Source organism: Nothoprocta perdicaria, unplaced genomic scaffold (assembly GCF_003342845.1).
Source record: "Nothoprocta perdicaria isolate Ctin4 unplaced genomic scaffold, notPer1 scaffold_23, whole genome shotgun sequence".
Taxonomy (NCBI): domain Eukaryota; kingdom Metazoa; phylum Chordata; class Aves; order Tinamiformes; family Tinamidae; genus Nothoprocta; species Nothoprocta perdicaria.
This window is the reverse complement of record NW_020455455.1, coordinates 2627089-2649410: the sequence shown is the minus strand read 5'-3', so window position 1 is coordinate 2649410 and position 22322 is coordinate 2627089. Positions and strand designations below refer to the sequence as shown.

At 43.6% G+C, this 22322-nt stretch overlaps 1 protein-coding gene across 1 annotated transcript in view; it reads left to right on the top strand.

The window, feature by feature from the left end:
- The window catches only part of FAM171A1 (family with sequence similarity 171 member A1), a 101212-nt gene extending 80903 nt beyond the window's left edge, over positions 1 to 20309 (top strand). Inside the window, exons 6-9 of the mRNA XM_026039380.1 lie at positions 1224 to 1400; positions 13859 to 13975; positions 16393 to 16507; positions 17122 to 20309. Coding sequence (XP_025895165.1) covers positions 1224 to 1400; positions 13859 to 13975; positions 16393 to 16507; positions 17122 to 18829 — 2117 coding nt within the window. The 3' untranslated portion in view covers positions 18830 to 20309. The remainder of the gene's footprint in view (positions 1 to 1223; positions 1401 to 13858; positions 13976 to 16392; positions 16508 to 17121) is intronic.
- The last annotated feature ends 2013 nt before the right edge of the window (positions 20310 to 22322 follow it).

Sequence of the window (22322 nt, the reverse complement as noted above, 5' to 3'; positions counted from 1 at the left end):
GTATATATTGTCATTGTAAATTAAATGCTGTTTATTTGACTTATCATAAAGATAATTACCATTCAGAGTAACCTCACGGTAAATAAAATACCTTCCCCCCAAATAAAAACGTAATCAAATCTCTCACTTGTGTATTGAACGCACATGACAGAAATCTTGCAGTGCTGTGATACCTGTCATCACTGAATKTAGCTTCATGTGCAGAATAGATGTTTTAGGAGATTAATAATGGCACATTTGGCCTTACTATGGTAGATCACAAGTTTTAATATAGTTCAGATTGGTGGAGATTGGAAGCCAGATCTGCTGTGCACTTGCGTGATGGTTGGTGTGAAATGAGTTTAGGACCAAGTGTCAATCTGACAGCAATTACAGATATACATATATATATATACATGTGTGTATATATATACACATACATATATATATATATACACACTGTATAGATATCAGAGCACTAGCTGTGGACAAACACGAATAAAGGAACAGCCTTTTCCTCACAACTCACTTCTTTTTCTCTGCTTTATATCCCAAGGCTGTAAAGGGATGGTATCTTGCACCACATATTACCAGTGCAGCTGGTAATATAAATGCCTGGGTAGCCTGGCAGCTTTCCCCTCCTGCCTAGCTGAATTCCCAAACCGTCTCTCTCTGATTCTTTTTATTTTCTTTCCCTGTCACCTCTGTGGTTTTTCATATGGCCGTCTTCAGAGTGCCTCTTTTCTGAGCACTTTCATCCCCTGGAAGCTTTGCTGCTGCCCCACAGCTTAGAGAGGATCAAAGCAGAGGGTTGGTGCCGGGGTCTGCCCTTTCATCCCTCCTCGGGCTGCCAGCYTCAGTAAAGCGACGCTCTCCTTGACGTCTGCTAAAAGCCTGGGCCAGAGCTGAACCTGTACAATTATATTGAATTAACATCCCTCGTTTCCAGGGTCTTCAGTATAGCGTCTCTCGCAAATGTTCTAGTAGCTTAAAAATTGCCCATCTTGGATGGGAAGGTGCYTGACAGGCAGGTGATACCTCTTCCAGGCAGAGCTTGATCCCTACTGCTTTGTGCTCCAGGTCTTGATTATAAACTGTGTCTAAAGCTTCCCATACYCCCTCCCAGACATCACCTTCCCTTGAGAAATACATCCATCCAGTACCAGGGTGCTGAACCTGTTGGGCGTGCCCTAAATGTTGGGGAAGATACGTGGCCCTCACATTCATTCCTCCTCTCGTAACAGGTAACAGCACGAGGTACGACCTCACCCCRGTCACGGCCGTCAGCGTCCACCTGCTCGCCAGCGACGGGAGCCCCGTGCCCGTGAACGGCCCCATCTACGTGACGGTGCCTCTGCCCACCAACAGCAACCTCAAGCACAACGCACATGTCCCAGCCTGGAGGTTTGACCAGAAATTTGGTAGGTAACCTGTAGTTGTCGTCCCCTACATGGCTCCGTTTGTCTGAAATTAGTGTCTCGCTGCATATGTTATGCCTTACCTCATATGCCTTATTAATGTCCTTGCCAGARTGTACAGAAATCTATTTTCTTTTTCTGTCTGAAATCAGAGAAGACAATGAGTTGCATTAAGCAATGCGGCTTTATACTTGAATAGCATTTCCTTCCACTGCTGTATCAAAAAGTATTGTAAATATGACATTTTGCACATATTAAATACTTCGTTAAATCTGGTTTGAGAACATTTGATTTCACCCAGAGACTGAGAAAGAGTGAGAGGTGCCAGCTGTGGCACTGTGCCGAGYTCTGGAGGAACGGGAGCTCGTCTGGTCCTTGCCGCAGCCAGCTCTGACCTTCAGTCCAGCTCACGTTCCTGTGGCTCAGTTTCTTGGTTCCCATTAGCAAACATAATGGTTTCGTCTTGTTTTGTGACTGACTTTGAGATTGGCTCATCCTGCTAGGAAGGAAGGTACATACATGTTAAATAAAAATAAAAATAAAAATAAAAATAAAAATAAAAATAAAAATAAAAATAAAAATAAAAATAAAAATAAAAATAAAAATAAAGATGTGGGGAGGGAAAATCAAAATTCATGAACCATTGGAAAGGACGAAAGATTTTGTCAACATAGTTTGGTAAATATACTCAATTTTTTTTTAAAAACGCGGGATGAACTTGGCTGTTGTGAGCAGGAACACAGAAATCCCTCCAGAAATCTGTGATTTTTGGCTCCTCACCCTTTTTKGTTGCTTGCTGGTATTCCGTGCTGATCTGTCTGAGACCTTCGATGTGAAAGGATGAAGGAGAATGTTGTCCTAGCCTTGGACAATGGGCAGCCCTTCTGAAGGGGGGTTTATTTCCCTCCACCCRTCCCACTGTGCCCTGGAAGTAAATACCAGCTGGTGGTTAAGGAAAAAAGGCAGGAGAGTGGAAGGTGAGAAGGGCAGAAGCTCTGTGCAAGTGAGAAGAATTAGGATCCAGGAATGTCGGTCCGTGTAATGGGGCTTTGTTCCTGCAAAGCAGAAGGTTTGAGGCAGTTTGTGACCACATCAGAAGAAGGGAGGGGAAACCACAGTATGTAGTGCAGGGGAGAGGGGAGCAGGGAAGGTGAAGAGGGAAATGACCTTCTGGCTTCCTTCCTGCCTCTGCTGAAAAAGATGATGGTTTTTTCCAGCAGTATTCCCAAAACAAGATGCCGTTGAATGTATTAGAGGGTAAAAACATAGGACTTAACAACAAATGTTTTTCAGCGTAGTCCAAGATGCAATTGTAGAGAAAGAGCATGATGAAAGGATTTAGAGTTTACCTTAACTGAGGAAATGGCAATTTTCTAGAGGTGCCCTAGCAGTGTTCCACTTATATTCTTCCTGAATCTGATTTTGATTCGTGACTCTAAACTGAAACTGTTTTGTTTTCCCTGGTTCAAAGAAAGGCTTGGGATTTGGCTCACATTTGCTTTCTCCACACGGAGCATCCATCACTAATCCCGCCTGTCAGCTGCCTGTTGCCTGCCTCGCTGCGAGCTCCTCAGTGCCTCACTGCTAGCAAAATGCTTCTGATTTTGAGTATGGTGCTTTCTTACTTATGGCCAAACTTCTGTGCCTCGGCAGCGAGGCCACAAAAGCTCTCTCTAACTATGCTATGTGATTTTCACTGCTGCAGGTAACGAGCTAGTTACCCCGTTGTGCATTTAGGATGTATTAGTATAGATCAGTACATTAATTAATCAATGCTGCAGGCTTGATGTCCCCAGTCTTGTGGGAGGACCAACTATTTTGCTCCATGGGAAACTGCTGGGAGCGCTAGTGATGTTGGAAGGGGACAGCATAAGAAGTGCTGCACAAATAAGGTTTTTGTCAGGCCACTTAACTTCACGAATCCCTGGAGAGGAAGGTATTGAGGATGTTATGCTGAGGCTTCCAGCTCACACTTGAGCTGGAGCAAACATCTGCCCTGCCACTGAAGATGTTCAACAAAGATGCRTTTAAGGCCTGGCTGCAGCATGCCAGTTCTGGGAGGGTTTTGGCCACATCCCAACCAGTTCAAGTTAGAGCAGCCCCAGTGTAGTGAACAGAGCAGCTACTCTGTCTCGTGCAGGCTACGCACGCACCCGAAGGGCTGTCACACCAGCCATATCCTGCTGCAGCATTCCAGGAGCTCTGCTTCTCAGTGCTAGTTATGCTGTGGCCTCCCCTTAATAGACATTTATTGGCTTCAGTTTTCACATGTGTATCTGGAAATGGAGTGAATGCCAGAGATGGAGGGGTGGGAATGCCCTGCCCGCTGCCGTGGCGAGCGTCTCCCCAACGAGGCAGCGCTGCAGCCTGCAGGGCACCACTTCAAGCCAAGGGTTGTTCTTGTTTCGAGTACGTGTGGCTTTCATCGGYACTCCGTGAAGAATAATGTGCTCTAAAGGGCAGAAACACCTTTCACTTTTAGGGCAGGGAGCAGAGAAGGGACAGAAATATTAGAAACAYCTCTAATCCTTAGAATCTCCTACTTAATTCTAAGCACATGATGTAAACCCAGTGGCATCTGGCTGGAAATGCAAAGATTTTCGTAGTTTCTACAGAAATTGGGCATATTGGCATATTACAGCAGCCAAAATCATCAGTAGTGTTTTAGGGTGTTTACCATAAACAATCTGTATTTTCATTACCACAGTTTCTGTCCTGGAGGGAGGGCAGGGAGAGAAGGGAGAAAAGCAGCAGCGTTTACTGGAGTCTGTGAGTAGCTTCATTGACACAGATGAAACAGCCAGAAGCAGCAGGCTGGTATCAAAGCAAGGCAGTCTGCTTCATCTGTTATATACTGATGCCAATGATATGTTTCATTACAAAACAAACTTACTGCTTTGTGTGCACAGCAAGCAAATTAAAGCAGTAATACCTTTCTGAATAATTAATAAAATGAGCAGCAACTAACTATGCCCTGGAGAAGTTTTAGGATAAATAGCTGCACTGCAGCTTGTTCTGGTGCTAGAGATGCATTKCAGTGCCCCTCTCTGCTGCAGTTCTTGAGGTTAGTGTTGATAGGCACAGATGCATTAACCTTATGGAGTTATATACRTTAAAATGCACCTTCACCATTCTGTACTGCTGATGTGCCTGTATTGACCCTTAGGGCTCTAATAACCCTGGAAGAGTTTTTTTATATATATTATGAAACACACTTATAGTTTTGAACATAAGAGATATTTTGGATTATCATGTTGTAATCAGGATTGTTCACAAATTTGTGTTTTCTTTTTTTCCTAAGCTTTTTCTCATCTCCCTCAGAATCTGGAGAGATTAAAAAACTTTTTATTTTTCCTTTATCCATAAACAGATGGTTGGGATCATGACTTCCTGTATACTTGCCTTGATGTCAGTAGGATTTACAGCAATAAAATTAATTTTTCTATTCTTGAACACCAAATTTCTGGCCAAGTCTTATTTCAGGCTTTGTCTTCCTCAGTCCAAAGTGCTGGAAATGAATATTACAGATCCCAGCAGAAACTTTGTACCTTCTGCATAATTTCCATCTCCCAGCAGCTGGACTGAGTAACACAGCACTTGCTCTGCTCTTTTCTCCTCAACCCCCATTTGAATTCTTTATGTTAAGGTGCCTRTTTTTCACATGATTCAGTGAGCAGCACTGCAAGACCAGCATTCTCCGTTGGGTTTTCAGTTTCCTGCTGCCCACTATAGAAGCATCGTGTGACTTCTGGGCTTGTAGATACAGATCTGGAGTTGTATGTAGATTTTAATGTATTAATGTAAAGCAGTGTAGCCATGTATTAATGTAATGCAGTGGCAGGATAGAAGAGCATCTTSGGGAACTTTATTATAGCTTATAAAGAACAACACTTTATATCCTCATGCAGAGCCTGGTCAGTGGTTTCAGTCTGTATTTGGTGCCATAACAGATGTCTAAATACATTTGAAAATATGGTACTTTCATTCTTTCCTGGGTGCTAGCCTGCCCTTTGTTGTAAAATTTCCAAATTTCCTTTTGTGTGTGTGTGTGTGTGTGTGTGTGTGTGTGTGTGTGTGTGTGTGTGTGCAGTTGGGATTTCCTACTTTCTTCTTCAGCAAAGTGAAGATCCTATTTTTGTCCTCAAAAGAAGCCATGAGGATATCTTTACGCGTTGTAGATTGTATTGGTACTAACTGGAACATGGTTTTGCTGTATTTCATGTACGTGATGTGATGCTTGTTTGTTGTTTGTGGTGCTTATAAGGAGAAAGGGACAACTGTTGTCAGACAGCAAATGTGAACAGGTACATCTAGCTTCCTAATTTATTGCAAATTGTTTGTAAATAAGATGACTTGTAAAAGTCTCCTAGTCAAACCTCTCCTGTGACAGCAATGGTAATTCAGCCAAAGAGAAGAATGACTTAAACTTTCACTGTTTTTAAAAAAAAACCCATCATGTTTGTTGTGAATTTATTTAACTGCCACCACCTTCACAACAGGCAGAATAATGGCCTAGCAGAGGGGAAGCTCTGGTGCTGCGTTGCTTGGGAGGAGTCTGGCAGCGTGGATGAGTGTGGTCCTGGAGCTAGGCTGGACAGGAGGCCTTTGGGCTCGTGCAGCTGCTCTGAGCTGGCTTCCAAGAGCCTCTCAGRGGGTTTCACTGCGTTTGTTAGGTGTGGAAAAGATACAGAACTGGTGCTTTACTTGGCCTTCATGTTGTCCTAAGCCCCAGCAAAGGAAGCATTACTGTACAAGGAGCAGAGCATATGTGCAAGGAAACACATCCCCTGCCCCTGAAACTCTGAATTTCATAGTAGTAGTATAASTAGATCCAGAACATCTGGTTCTAGCACAGATTTGCTGGTAATATGGAGGTTTATATTCAGATTGCCAGGAGAAGACCGAACCTCCGCAGAGTTCACAGTTGCACAGTTTCTGCAGTGCGCAAGCCCTTTGACAACTTCATTTTAACTTCCTTTTTACCTCAGCCGTCAAGGTTAAATTATTCGTAAAGGATTGAATAACACTGAGGAATACAGACCCTTAACTAACTCTTTCAAAGAATTCTGTATTTTGTGYGTTGCCATAGAAATAGCAGCTACCAAACCCAGCCTTTTATCATGCACGATGCCTCCGTGATAGGTGCAGATCTAATTGCAGCCTCGTGGACCGAGCTCCGCTTCGGAAGGAGAAGCAGCTCTTCCTCGGATGCTCCTCAGTGTAGCTCCCTGAGGTACGTTCTCACTAGCACCATTCCTATGGAGAGGTGGATCCGTTCCTCACACGTTGGAGTGGATCACAGGAGGTCCTCATTGTTTGTTAGCAGCATGTGCATTGTTTTCAAACATGTAAATGATGTCAGTGGAGTCGCGGACCCGCTCCCCACCTTCTCCCCCTGGAGCATCTGAGCCGCGTGGCTGGTGGCCRTGGGAATTTGTGGCACAGCAGATGAGCTAATCCGTGGCGTGGCGTTGTGTGGAGATTAGCAGGACACAGAAGGGATGGAGTCGGTGCCAAAGTGTGATGACAATGCACAAATAATCTGCTCGTTTGTGTCAAGGAAATAAAATCTGAAACAAAACACTTCATGCCTGGGGACAGTGATTTTAGTGACGGGCTGTACGTTGTGTCCTGTGGCTTACAGCTCCACCTGCAAAAGCCATGCAGTAGAAGAAGGGAAGAGATGGGCACCAGAAATCAGGAAATGGGAAAGGATTAATGCTCCTTAGGACATTAAGGTTCCTTAGGACCTAAGGTTCCTTAGGACTGGAGCTGGTGGTGGTGGGAGCAGAGGCAGGAGCGCAGGGAGCAGGGACTGCATCACCTCAGGTCAGTGCAGAAGAAAGAGGGTCCAGGGTGAGGTGTCCAGCAGGGCTGGCAGCAGCTGAGGAGGATGTGGGGCAGCCCTGCGGAGAGGGGGATCCAGTCACTTTTTCCAGCTTCAAAAGCAGGAACTGAATGTGAGTGCGATGGAAGGCAGGGTGAAGTAAAAGCCATAGGGTATTTTGAATTCTTTCAAGGTTTTATTACTCGCTCTAGTAATTTTGTCAGTAACTGGCAATGTGATTAATAATGTAATAAATACTGTGACATCCATCAAGTACATCAGTGACCAGGAATAGTGGAGCAGCAAGCAAAGCTAGGCTTGAAATACAATTACTGGCTTATGTATGGAAGTCATTTTCTTTAATAAGTCTCTTCTGGCATTCAGGAAGGAAATGCTGAGGGGACCAAAACAACAACACAAGCGATTCTGTCCACGGTGAGGCATTGCTAAAATTATTAAATAATGAAAATTGGCATSTCCTTTTATTAAATATCTGGCATGTGATTTAAGGGAAAAACTGAGTAGAGGTGACAAAATCTACCAAGCTTCTCAGACACCAGTAATAAATTGAACTRTTAGCTTTCTTCCTTGCAAAAATGTTTCAGATATCTTGTTAAGAGTGTGTGTTTTCCGTACAGCACACCAAATAACGATGGCACTGCTAGATCAGTGGTAGGATTTCAGCATGGAAAGCTTCTATAACAAATTCTGTGCAAGTGGAAGGATAATGTAGGCATGAGCTCAGAGCGGGGACATTTATTTTTTTGGATGTTGCTTAGCAACTCCAAAAACAAAGTTGTAATATTAACTTAAATGCTAAGAATTTTTAAACCCCCATGTATTAGGGAGAGGAAAGAGAGGAAAATAATGTCTGCTGATGGTCAGGAAGGAATTTTTCAACTTGTTATTTCCATGGCTTCTAGCTTTTTAGAAACACAAGTAAAACAACACAAGTAGAAACACAAATAAAACCAAAAATCCATTCCCCTGGAGAAAAACTTGGGTGCTGATGCACATTAGAGGGGATTTTCTCTTTGGAAAAAAAAAAGTCTTATAAGCAGTTTTCAGTAGACAGAATGAAAAGGTACAACTTAGGTAGGCTGGAACAGACTGGAAGATATTTTCACAAACTTGTTGTTCATTAACTCTCTTAAGAGCATTGCCATTGAATTGTCTAAATCAATTACTGCTAGAAACWCTGTTAGTGAATTCTGAATACCCTTTGCTGTCCCACACTGTTTGATAATAACCTGCCTCATTCCTTTTGACACATACATCTCCACTTAGCTGTGAATCTTTGCTTAAGCAGGCAATCCAAGGCATCATAGGCATCACAGAAGAGATCTCTGCTGAAGGAGAGCCACTTCTCATTAAGAAATGTTTATTTAAACATTTATGCTATCAAATAGTGTTAAAAATATCTTTCGTTTCTGTCCAGAAGTCTCCTGTTCAGGGAAGATAATCTCATGAATAAAAATAAATTCATATAATGGGATTATGCTTAATTTGCTCTCAGACTAATTGAATCCTCTTATTTGTCAAATCTATTGGAACCAGATCATTTGTGCTGTAAGTAGCACGATTTTGTTTCCCTGCTCGGTGGCTTTCGGTGTGATTGGATGGGCCCATCGCCAGTTGTTCAAAAGAAGCAACATAGAAAGCAAATGGTATTTTATCAGCAGAGACGTTTCCTTCCGAAAGCTCACGTGCAAAAGTAATTTAGGAGAAAATAAGCAGAGCTATCACAAATATAAATGCTTGTGGTGTTCAGACTTCAGCACTTGTCYTGCACGTCGAAACTGAGAGTTTTGCTGCTCAGGGCTGCTCGTTGTCCCTTCTTGCTCCCCTTGGCAAGCCCTAAAAGCTGCCTGAAATAAATGAGCATTCTCATCAGAACCAAAGTTGCAGCAAAGTTATAAGATACTTCTCTCTAGGAGAGGTAATTTCTCTAACAGAGCTCATGCTTTGCTGCAGTCTTAAACTTGTTTTTGGTATTTGGGTTTTTTTCAGTCAGTTGAAGCTCAGCTTCCTTTGTCTGGTTACTTCTTGATTAGTATTTCTATTAAAGTACTCTGATTTCTGTATGATTTGTGGAGTTAATAATGGTAGTTCTTTTATCCTGCCTTTAAGTCAAGTGCATAGAGGAAAGCTGCASTGCTGTTTTAAAAACCTTTCAAGAAGATATTTGTTATATCTYTTATATTTTATTTTTTATAAGTTTTTATTAGCATTTATTAAATAGTAATAATAAAAAAAGTACCACTAATTATATTTTGCTGAGGAAAGAGTTAAAGTGCTAGGTTCTCCCACTACSATTAGTTGGAGCCAAGAGACATCTCCGCTGACTTGAATCCTGGATCAGCATGTTGGCTCCACTGAGCAGTAATAGAGGAAAAAGAGGAAGAGAAATGTAAAAAACGATCTATAAGCAAGAATGTCTCTATATATAGATTTTTTCCATGAAGCACTAGACACTCTTTATGAATTGATGACAAATTGGCCCAAATCATCAGTGCTGACAAACCGTTCTGAACTTGCTGTTTCGACTCCAGAGATGCGTTGGCGTCTTTCCTCTGGAGCTGAAGAACCCATCTGGGGCAGACAGGAGCAGTTCCTTGCATCCAATCACTTGTCCTGCTTTCTGTTTATACTCGTGTTTATTTTTTATTACTTGACAGTTGTTGCGCACCATGTATGACTTAGGAAGCCGTGAAGCCACGTGGCTGTGCTGGCTTGAGGGAGAAAGGCAGAAGATGGTTACAGAAGGCTTGGATAATAATGAATTAATTATCATAATACTGGGCCATGCAGCAGGGTCAGACGCCCATTCCCTTACAAGACCTTCTGCTTGGTTCTCCTGCAATTGCAATAATGCCTGTGCAGAAGAACCTGGGCTGCTTGTCCTTGTGCCATTTGCCACCTAGTGGGTGGGAAAGGGCAGGAAATGGATTTTTACTCACTGCCCTCAGCCTCCATCCTTGTTGACACGAGCAGATATGTGGGGACACAGAGGGTRGTGAGCTGCACCTTCAGAAAAGGAAAATATCTTCTTTCCTATTGCTAGGAAGAATCTGGGATGAGATTGGATGTCCGTCCATGAGGCTGCACAGCTGTGCACTTCTGCTTAGTCAAGGTGGTTTGAAAAGCTAAGAACATAGCTCGTAAATAACCATGGGAATGGTTTTGCCTTGGTATGGGGTCTGGAATTAGTTACTGACCACAAGATGTTGCCCATAGGAATCTGTAAGAACTCTACTTGATGTTCAGTGGTAGTTAAAKGTGATAGTAGAACCTACAAAGGGTGAAAGGAGAGAGCTGGAGCTGCACTGTGCTTGCAGGTACTGACAGGACCTCTGTTCCCCATGATGTTGTGTTGGGTTTTGGTTGTGTGGAACAACACAGGACTTTGTGCTTTGGACGTTGCTACTCAAAGCTGATGTGCTGCTGCTGTTGAGGATGGGGGCTCTGCTTTCTCCCACCATCCATTTTGCCAGTGAACTTTAGGAGATGGCAGAAATGAGAGGGGGTATTTTCAGCAAACTCCGTCCAAGAAGGGCTCACAAAAGGTACTGGGTGAGATTGTTTCCCTGCGGTTCCCAGGAGCCCACGCTTGGCTTTGTCCCGGGAAGCAGCTTGTTCTCTGGGAACACAGAGCTATTTAAGCGGCAGTTCCTTTGTAGCTGTCACCACATTCTAATGTGCGGGGTATGGACTTTCTCATACTTAACAGAGGAGCATTGTAAGTCTGGCCTGATGATGTCCAGTACCAGATACATTATCTGGTAAGTTTTAAAATCTCTTAACCCTCCGTTACAGAGGGAGAATACCGTTTTTCACTGTTGTTACACCCATCYGTAGTTTTTCTGGAGCGCATCCAGTGGTCACCCAAGACGGGTGTCCTCAACGAGCGGAAGACGAGCCTGGACCCTGCCTRACCTTGCGCACGAGTCGCTGTTGTTGCTTCCCCTGCAAGTGCAGGGATTGCTTTTGTGGGTAAAATAGGAGCAGTCGGTGGTGCTTGTTTGGCAGGATGGCAGCCGAGCTCTGCTCGCCGCGATAAGAGCGCGGCCGCTGTCAGCCTCCCCGTCGCCGCGTTGTGCAAGCGCGGTGCTGTTGAGCAGAGCGCTTTCCAGGAGGCACTGCAAGGATTCTGCTCATTAGGATGCAGTGTTTAGTGACCAGAGCAAGCTGGACACAAGTTCCCCCTAGTGAAGAAATCAATAATAACTTCTGCCCAAAGAGGTAACTAGAAAAATAGGCTATAAAGATAATGAGCTTTGCTGCATTACGTACTTAATGTGTTCTGTGCGCGTGCATGAATATGAGCATGAATTTAAGGGTTTAAGAGACTGTAAAGGAAGGCAGGGTGAATTCATCACCCAGGCCCTTCCATTCTTTTTTTTTTTTTTCTTCTTTTTTTTCTCAGTGTGTTTTTATATCTTTATCAGTCTTAAAGTTCACTTTCACCAGCTGCATATTTAAGTGGTTGGTGGATAATCTTCCTTTTCTGAAGCAGCTGTTTTCTCAGGCCTAGCATCTGGGTCTCGATTACTTGCTCCACAGATTTTGCAGAAGCAAATTGTGATGTTTAGGTTTAACAGAGTTTTCTCATCGAATGGCAATTTAGGCTCAACACAACACAGAACAGAAGCAGTATTTGACGCTGTGAACTAATTTTTTAGCTCATGATCCAGGGCTGTTGGAATGGTACATTCCTCAAAAGTACATTGGTAGAAAAACTGGAAAGTTGGTCTTTGGAGAAGAAAGTGAATCTGCTTTTCCTAGTTTTCCCCCAAACTTCACATATAAATGCACTGCACACAAGTTCAGCCTCAAATACATCACAKATCTTTGATGTTTACCTGTATGTAGAAATTCTCTCTAGCGTATAAGGAAAAAATCAGTAGTAAAGAAGAAATAAGTAGTCAGAAAAGGCATTCTCATATATACTAGGTTTGCACAGATGGATAATTTAAGAAACACTGAAGAAACCATCAGGATCTCAAAGGTATTAAAAACTGTATAATCTCTTGAGCGTGTGCTGCACTCACTGCCAAGTGATCACAAAGTATTTAGCAATGTCTGGAAAAAAAAAAAAAGTACACTTTCAGAAATTATGCATAGGCGCCTGCATAAAGGAAGATGAATTACAAGGCACAAGTGTTTTTAAAGGAGCGTTTGAAGCAGGGCAAGGTAAATGCAGCGTTTTCTGCCCTTCGGCCAGAAGCGCAGAGCGGGTGCGCAGGAAAGCAGAGGGTTATGGCAGCTCTCCTCGGGCCTTGGCTGTGCCCGGAGGCGTGGGGAGGAACCTCCTTCTGCAGCTTCCCTCCTTCCTTCCCACCTGGACACACTGGCCGATGCCGCCCATGGAGAAGGGCTGTGCGGGGAGATGTCCCCACATGGAGGCTGCCAGGCCTCATGTCCACACCGGCTGCCGGCGGCCCGCRCGCCTTCCTGCACCTTCCTGCACCCTCACACGGGCTCCCAGGGGAGCCGAGCTGGGCTGCAGGCGGCCCAGGACACCCAAAAGGGGTGTTTGAGCCCCGGCAGCGCCGGCCCTGGCGCGCCGCGTGGCTCCAGGGCCGCCCGCCATGGCGCAGCGGCAGGGCCGCGTGGAGGCCGCGCCGAGCGGGCAGCGCAGGGGAAGGGACGTTGCTGCGGATGGTGGTTCGGGCAGTTTGTTGCTGYCTTGTGGAACTTCAATAAAGTGTTCCAGCCCAAAAGGCACTGGGTGCAATTAATTTTTCCTCAAGGTATTTGGTTTTTCAAATATACCTATATATAGCCCCAGAGTTAGGGGTCTCCATACATTAAAAATGCAAACAGTGGTTTCAGTTTTTAAAGGTTTTTCTGTATGTTTTTCACATAACTTACCTTGTGAAAATAGAACATGTCTCAAGTAGTACRGATTGTCTGTCTGGACTATAGAAGAGTTTTGACTGCTTAAACACATGGTTTTAAGGTTTTCGGTCTTATTTATCCTGAAATTACCATTTGATAATTCTAAAAAAATCTGTGATATTTCCTCTGAAAAATGTGTTTTAAAAACCTTATCGTCCGTTACCAGATGARCAGTATTCCTTAACCCGTATGTGCACAGTCTGAATGACTTGTCACTGCTGAAGGACAGAGATGGTGCCACTCGACTTTACGTCTCTTGGCAATAGCCTTCATGAGCCTGTTTCCATATGGGAAATTAACTCTTGGGGGAAGCATTTTCTTTCCTGTTGTAGAATTTGTCAGCCAGTGCAGGAGATGAGTGTGTGGCGTAGGGGACTGCTGCGTGCGTGCAAGGTTCTGTCTTTTTAGGGGTTTGATGTCTACRTATAATCAGCTTTGGAAATATCCTTGTTCAAAAAAAGGAAATCTAAAATGACAGTGATTATTTTCTTTAATCCTTTTCCAAAGCCCTATTTGATTTTAAACAGCTTCTTTTATGGACGTAAGCTTTTGAGATGGCCACAGAGATGAGTGCTTGAGGGAGCCCTCAAATGCCACCAGCAGAGACGTGACCTTGTCRTGCACCTACAGCCATGGACAGCAGTGCTTAGTGCACACATAGGCTTTGTTACACTTTGGTTTTCCAGAGAGATACTGAGTGTCTGTAATGTCTTCTGCAACCTTATCTTTACAGGGACATGGCTGAAGAGTAGCTTAGGCCTTGTACAGCAAGAAGGAAACCAATTGACTTGGACTTACATTGCACCTCAGTTGGGCTACTGGGTTGCAGCTATGTCGCCTGCTATCCCAGGTAAGATGGAGCTGAATTTTATTGGTAGGACCAGCATTGAGTAATTATTTATTCATATATAATGTTTATATTTTTCAGAATGACCTCATCTGAGATGCCACAGCTTGATCAATAATGGAGTGTTAGAAAACAGAAATCTGAAAGTAAAGGGCTAAAATCTTTTGGGGAAGATCGTGGGGGGAACCCTTGTGCTCCAAAATTGTTTTGAGCATGTCAATCTCCAAATATCAAAGTAGGAAACTTTTTAATGAGAGCGGTTTTTGCTTTGATGCATTTATCACCCTTGCTTAGTAGAGCCATTGCTAGAAAATGGAGCTGTAATATTAGTATATTGGTGTTTCAGTGGGTAGAAAAGTATTCACTGTGCAGTTTCAGCACAGAAACTTAGGGAATTTACCTAAGGTCAGCATTGCCCTGGGTTGTTCAGTTGGTCGGTTAGTTTTTAATGCCTACGCTGTGCCTTTTGCCATGATTCAGGCTTTATGTATCTTCATGACTGAGTAATTTACACTGAGGTGTAAATTACACTTAAGGTTTCAGGAGGCAGATGAGCTTCTTGGTTGCCATTTGCAAGATTCTTAGGCAACTTCTGAAAAACCACTTTGATTTAGGTACTTGTGTACTTCTGTGCTCACTGCAGTTATTAATGTTGCAGTCAGGTCTTCATTTTCTTTCTCTCTGTCACTGGCTCAGGTTTCTTAGTAGTAGTTTTCCAGTCACCAGTAATTAGAGATACTTCTGCATAAACCAGGCAACCAACCAAAAATTTCTCCTCTTAGAAATTTTATTAGAGTTTTTTTTTCTTTTTTTTTTTTTTTTTTTGGATGAAAACCAAATAGAATAGGAATGGAAACATTCTTTCCTTGGCTGGGCAAAATATATAAACTGTATCTAACCAACAAAACGCACTCTAATGCAAGGATCGTTTTCAAGCTCCACTCGCATATTCCACTAAGTTCCTTTGTGATACAGAAAACATTTGGAGTTTCTGATGTGCCACCTCATGCAAGCTTTTTATTTAAGGTGATATTAGGTAAAGCTGGAATACTCTGCTGATTTGTTGCTGAACAGAGCTTAGGTGCAGGTGCAAATCAGCATAAACTATCACTGAATTTAATAGAATCTTACAAAATTATTAGACCTTAAAAAAAAAAGCTGTTTCAAGCCAAATGTTTCCTAGTGCAGCTCTGCTCCAGACAGTAAGGCAGCCATAATCATGAATTTTGACCTTGTAACTCTAAAGCCCTCCTGGATATGCTTACATTTGTCCTTACAGCTTTACTTGCAGAGCAGAATTTCTGCTTGTGTTCTATTCTTCTTTCTTCCTGAGGGCTAGATCTGCAATGCTAGAGTTCTGCTACAAAGGGAACCACATCTTAATGAAAAACTTACACGGTGCATCCCTTCYCCTGTTTACTTAATGTCCTATAGCAACAGTACCAATTATATAAAAGTAGTGGCAGAGCAGAATGTATAATTTTTTATATTTTCCTAATGTTACTTTTGAGCAAATTACTGTCTCTCTGCTTATTTCATCTTCTCATTGACTTTTATTCCATTTCTCATCTCAAAAAATGGGCAAAACGAGCRTTATATTCCTGGCAGTGGCTCTACAAACCACTAAAGACTCACAGCTGAGTTTCTAGAAACCTCGTGATCTACAGCCTTAATGTTGCCCGAGTGCACAGGTCAACATTTGCTGTCCTTCATGCATGCCACTCGGTTAGCTGGTGCTGTACCTCCCTCCTCACTTACAGATGAAAATCTGGGGCTGCGTTTCAAATTCACATTAAGGATATTACAAACTAACAGGGTTACACATGCAAGGCTGTGAACAGACACTGTCCACACGCGTGTTGATATGGTGAAAAATTTAGAAATCACTGTTGAAACTTGGAGTTACACCACTTACCAGTGGCCTGGGTTTAAAGCTACTGAAGATCCACTTGGTTTGGCTTGGCCTAGGATTATGAGCACCAACACTTCTTCCACTATGTCCTTTACTGCACTGTATGTACTGGTTAAGCAAAGCTATACAGATGTATTTGTAGAGAGAAATCTTTTACCACGGTGCTGGGAGATGCTGTGGTGGCCTTTTCTCCAGTGATCAGAGATGAGTCAGGCTGTGARGATTTGGAAGGCGGCATTCACTTTTGCATGCTCCCTTGGAAGCTAACTGCTTTTCCACAGAATGATCTGTCTATTTGGAGCTGCAGTCATGAAAAGCAGCTCRTGCTTTTCCCACCACCCGCTCCCACACCAGAGATGCTCAGCTCAGTAGGCACCAGGGCTGAGGGCAGTGTTCTTCACTTAGCACCCTGATACAAGGGGGGCCGTCCCTCTCTTTGCTTAAAGTGTTGATCCTCTTTGTATTTGCAGATTGTCACAGGTCTAACTTCTCTTTTCTGGCCTTCTAGGTCCTGTTGTCACACACGACATCACCACCTATCACACAATGTTTCTTTTGGCAATCTTAGGAGGGATGGCTGTCATACTTCTTGTCTTGCTGTGTCTCCTTTTGTATTATTGCAGGTAAGATTCACCACTCTAGATACTTAGATCACGTTGAAAATGTAAGATTTTCTGTGCCCATAAAATTAAAGGTTCGATACAGGAACATTTTTTAACATTTTTTACCAAGAAAAAAAAAAAAAGGAAGAAAACACTTGAATTAGAAGCATACAGAGAGGTAAATTTYGTGTGTTGCTGGTTACATACCCCATAATCCATTTGGTAGGATGGTAATTGAAAATTGAAAAAATCTCAGCACCTTAYGATTTACAGCTGTGTTTTCCATATAAAATGTTTTCAAACCTCCTATCAAATACAGGATTGAGGCTGAAGATCTCTGAAATGATTCCTGTTCCGCACTTGCCATTCATCTGTTCTCATCAAACCCAACTCCAAATGAATGTTAAGTCTTGATCAGCAAGTGTATACTAACAAGTTATTTTATATTTGTCTTTTCTAGACATCTGCTGCAGTTTATAATTGATGCTTGAGATATTTCCTGTTTGGCAGTAGTTTGTTTTTGATTCCGTCCTTGCTCTTTTAATCAGCACTTTAAAATCTTYTCTAAGGACACACTTGTTGATCTTGTGCAATACTCATATTTACATTATTTCTTTTGTTACCATCTTTTACAGAAGAAAATGCTTAAAGCCACGTCAGCACCATAAGAAGCTGCAGCTTCCCACAGCACTGGATACTTCCAAGAAGGATCAAGCCACCTCTATGTCACATATAAATTTAATATTTTCCCGGCGTGAGTCGGAGTTCCCGGGCGGGCTCTCTGTTGCCAGCAGCGGACACGGCGAAACCTCAGGTGCAAAGGAATTACTCAGTGCCGTCCGCATGGAGATGGCGTCTGCCAGTGGCGAGGCAGACATGCACACGCCGATGCTCAAACACTCCTTCACCACTTCCCAGGAGTTCAGCTCCCGGGAGGAGCTGCTCTCTGACAAGGAGAAAGACAAGAGCAGAATTTCCTTGGATGACCTGACTCCCAGCGGGTCGCTGAGAAAAGACTACCACAAGTCAGCTGATAGTTTCCCTTCAAGGACGAGGAAACCTGCGGAAGCAGCGGAGGGCTATGAGTCCCCCGTCAAAGAGGAGTACAGGAGGAGCTACAACGCTATGCTGTCGCAGCCTCTGTTCGAAAAGCAAGAGAGAGAAATCCAAGTATCTATGAATCATATAGCTACTGGAAGTAAGTACAATATTCAGGAACAAATATACCCCACACCTCCAGCCCCCGAAAAAGAACTCTTGGACTGCAGACCTACTGAATGTATGATGTCTCGTTCCGTTGATCACCTYGAACGACCGACATCCTTCCCTCGGCCAGGCCAGCTAATTTGCTGCAATTCCGTTGACCAGGTGAACGACAGTGTTTACAGGAAAGTTCTRCCCGCGCTCGTCATTCCAGGTCACTACATGAAGCTGCCAGGCGAGCACCCGTACGTGAGCCAGCCCCTGGTCGTTCCCGCTGAGCAGCAGGTGGATCTGGAAAGGCTGCAGGCCGAGCTGCCGGGCGCCCACGCGCGGCTCTTTGCCCACGCGCCGCAGCAGCTGCAGCCGCAGCAGCTGGCGGCGCAGGCCGTGTCGCAGCAGCATTTGCAGGACGCAGGGGCGGCCGAGTGGAGCCAGCAAAACGCTTCCATGTCCGAGTCGATTTCCATTCCTGCCTCCCTGAACGATGCCTCCCTGGCGCAAATGAACAGCGAAGTGCAGCTCCTTACGGAGAAGGCTCTGATGGAGTTGGGAGGCGGGAAGCCATTGCCTCATCCTCGGGCCTGGTTTGTTTCTCTGGACGGGCGTTCCAACGCTCACGTGAGACACTCGTACATCGACCTGCAAAGGGCCGGCCGGAACGGGAGCAACGACGCCAGCCTGGACTCCGGCGTCGACATGAACGAGCCCAAGTCGGCGCGGAAGGGCCGAGGGGCGGACGGCGGGTGCGCGGCGCAGAGCCCCGGCGCGGCGCCGCGGGAGCCGCCGCCGCGCGAGCGCAAGGCGTCCGACGGCGCGGCCTACACGCAGCTCGTGTACCTGGAGGACATGGAGCAGAGCGGCAGCGAGTGCGGCACGGCCGTGGGCAGCCCCGAGGACAGCGCCCTGCGCTGCCTGCTGGACGGCGCCGCCGGCAAGCGGAGCGGCGCCCAGCAGCTGCCCAGCCTGCAGGAGGAGACGCGGACTGCGGAGCCGCTCGGCAGCCCCCGGCGCGGAGCCTCCCTCCACGAGGAGGACGAGGACGACGAGGACGAGGAGGAGGAGGACGACCAAGGCGAAGATAAGAAGAGCCCTTGGCAGAAACGAGAGGAAAGACCACTCATGACGTTCAATCTCAAGTGAGCTGTTGGTGAAAATCCACCGYTCCGTGGAGTATAAAATTGCCAAATATTCTTTCTGTGGAAGTGCTTGATTTTTTTCCTTTTTTTTTTGTTTTTGTTTTTGTTTTGTTTGTGGAGGAAAAAAAGAGAAAAACTGTGGCGAGCGACTTTGGAAAGAACTTGTAATGCATTACTGTGTAAATGTTGGAAAAGATTTAAAATCATTCCTCTGATTTAACGGCTGCCTCCGGTGAGATGGCTGAGCAAAGAGCGTGATTGTTATTCCATATACTTGATATTGGTCATCCAGGATGTTAAAAATACTGACAAATTGTTTCGGTTGGTTTATGACCTCAATCTCCTTGTGAATGGGAGCTGGTAAAACTGTTRTTAGGTAGGCCAATTTTATGTTGATAATGCTACTGAAAGAGTATCTTAAAAACCCTAGTTTTTGACACATGGTGTCCAAAATTGTGCATTATCTCAACAAAAGGCTATGCATTGCTGCTTTTAGTACTATTTTGCTTCTACTATGCTTTTSTTAATTTTACAAGTTGGTTGTAAACATTTTATGTCCTTTATTATAAACTACTCAGCAATTTATTTTAATGTAAAACTGCAGGAAACTTGAGTAGCATCCCTTAGCATTGAAGCCTTTTTATGAAACCAAACTGACCTTGGCGTCAACTAAGACTCCTCCAATTCTGGTCCCACTTTCTCAAAGTGCCTTTTTTACAGTAACAATGAACAGTCCCTTCTTTTGCTAACTCCTTTGCATTGACCCCGTTTGGGATTTTATAAACTTCTGGACTTTTACCTTTTACTTTAAGCTGCATGCCAAGAGTCCCATTTTGTGCTGAGCATTTCTCATTTCAGTACAGTGTATTCTGTAACTATCATGTATATTGTGGATTCTGTTTAGCCAGGGTAGACTTAGAGGACGTTCTAAAGGCCCCAGGGTAGCCAAGAAGATAGTTTCATTGCCTGTATATATCGTTAGTTTTCTCTGGAAGCATATGAGCTCATCTTGCTCATATAGAGTGGACTGTGGACCGAGCAAGTGGACTGAATGTGTCTAAAAGAAAAAGATAATTTTTTTTATGTATTATCCAAAAGTGCCAGAATTGCTCTTCTGTGCTTTCTCCATACAGAGCTGCTTGGTTATCCAAAAACTATAATTAACAATAAATAGCAAAACAAATCTGTGTAGATTTTCTTCCTCTCTTGGTGGTCATCACATTACTCTGCATTATTAAATAAGCAAAACTTCTTTGGTTTCTCTCTTGCTGTCCATGTTTATGTTTGTGTGGGATGCTAATGATGAGTCTTTCCTAGGCAGTTTTCATAAACTTCTACTGCCAGGTAGAAGAACCCTTTTCAGGAAAGCATCCTCCCTGTCTTGAAAAAGACGTAACAATTTCATTAGGTGTCATTGGCTATTTGGGAAATGGAATTCTGGTATCGCTGAACTTCCCTGTGGAGCTTTGCTTCCAGTGGAACCAGTTTTCATTCCAGTTGCATGGGGACCTACATTTACTGGACACTTCTGACCGCCTCAGGAGTTCAAAGGGGAAAGAATGACTTGCCAAAAAGTGGAGAGAAAGTGACTTGCCCTTTTATGGAGCCCTTCGTATACATTCGTTTTGTCATATTTCATTCAAGATGTTTACACAGCGTAAGCAGCAGTAACACTTTAAAAATAATTTTTAAGTAATCTCCAARGTAATTGGAGAATGTTTATATAGATCATATTTAATTTTAAATAACAACTCCTGCCTCAGAAGCATTCCTTTTTTTTTTCAGTAGATTCCCAAGGTTCTCATAGAAGGCCAGTGTGGTCATTTCCAGTTAACTGGGTGTCCCACCTGAGGGTCTGGGAGGTGAATCCAGGTTTCCCAGATCCCAATCCAGTGCCCCCCAGCTGCAAAGCAGCTTCACTCACCTCTGTCGCACCTTGGTTTTATATTTGGCAGTGGGGAGAGTCCTGGGAAAACCTAAAATACCATTTGCAGAGTTCACTGAGTATGGAAATCACGACGTGGGCCGTGGGCCGCCCCTTAGGCTGCCGCCGCCGYCCTGGGTCCTTCCTGCTCCGCTCGGGAATTCCGCTGCTGACCACATGGGAAGTGGCTCCGGGGTCTGAGTTTCTTCTTGTCGGTCTGTGCTTGTCGCTGARCAGAACAGTTGTGCTTTAAAGGAATGGTATTTATCCGATCTCAGTAAGTGCTGGTGATATAGTGTCACTTGTTAATCAGAATGCTGCATCAAATAAACATTCTGGTTAAAATTTGAACCTACTAGAATTATTGTGCTATTTAATTTTCAATTTTTGTCGTCCTAAGTCTGTCATTTTTAATTACATTCTTTTTTCAAATTCCTTTGCAAAGTTTTCATCATTATTATATTGTAAAGTGAGATTGTTACTATTAAATTGCAGCAAATTGTTTCTTTTAGTTGTCTTGTTTTTATTTAAAGAAAAAAAAAACATAATTTATTGGTTTGATAATTTGTGGTTCCAATATGGCAAATATATTTCAACAATCATAATGCTGGTATTTTAATAACCTTCATAAAAATAACTTTTTTACTCGTGTAATATATCTTATTCCCATATAGTATTTCATATTACAGGATGCACATTTTTAAATTGCTTATATTTTACAGTTTCACAATGAAGCAAATATAAGATTTAAAATATATGAAGYAAAATATAATTTGAATATGCCTTGGAATCAACAGTTCCAAGTGCTCATAGCCAAGCAGACTAGAAATGTAGAGATTTTTCAATAACAAATATTAATGGGGGGAAATTCAGATTATAATGTCAAAGCAAACAAAAGAAAKGAAATATTAGACTGCAAAATAATACTAAGAAGTAGAATATAAGGTTTGTCTGGATTTTCAAAAACATACAGTGAAACAGTGCAGATAGTTCCACAATCTTACAAGTGTACTTTGGATGGTGTAATGTATCTTGGGACCTGTTAGCTCCCAACAGCCATAAAATTYCATGTACTCATTAAGAGTCCGTGGTCCATGATGTTCCCCCTTGTTACCGCTGAAATTCCCGCTTCTCCGGCCTCATTAAACTGTCTGAAAAGCCCCTTGACTTATTGTGACCATCACCTTTTATCATCTGAGTAACGACCTCATCGGGGTTGCAGCATGCTGAACCCTGTATAAATAGACCAAAAMATGGGTCTTGCCTCGGAGCCTCTGCAGCCTTGTGTATCACCAACATACAGCACTGTGACACTGAGCCTGGGCGAGCGGCTCRCAAAGTAACCTGCTGTGTAGAAGTTTCTTGTGATGCTGTCCTCTGAGATACGGTGGAGTGGCTTTTGTAAATGGCATTAAGCACTACTGGGTACCCGGGTACTAGATTCATTTTGGAGCCCGTATCTTACCGGTGATCGTTGTGAAGAACTAACTTCACCTCAATATCCTGAACACACGGGGCTGGAATTCTCCTAAGAAACTGCATCTCCCACGTGAATTTAAACCTACAGATTGCA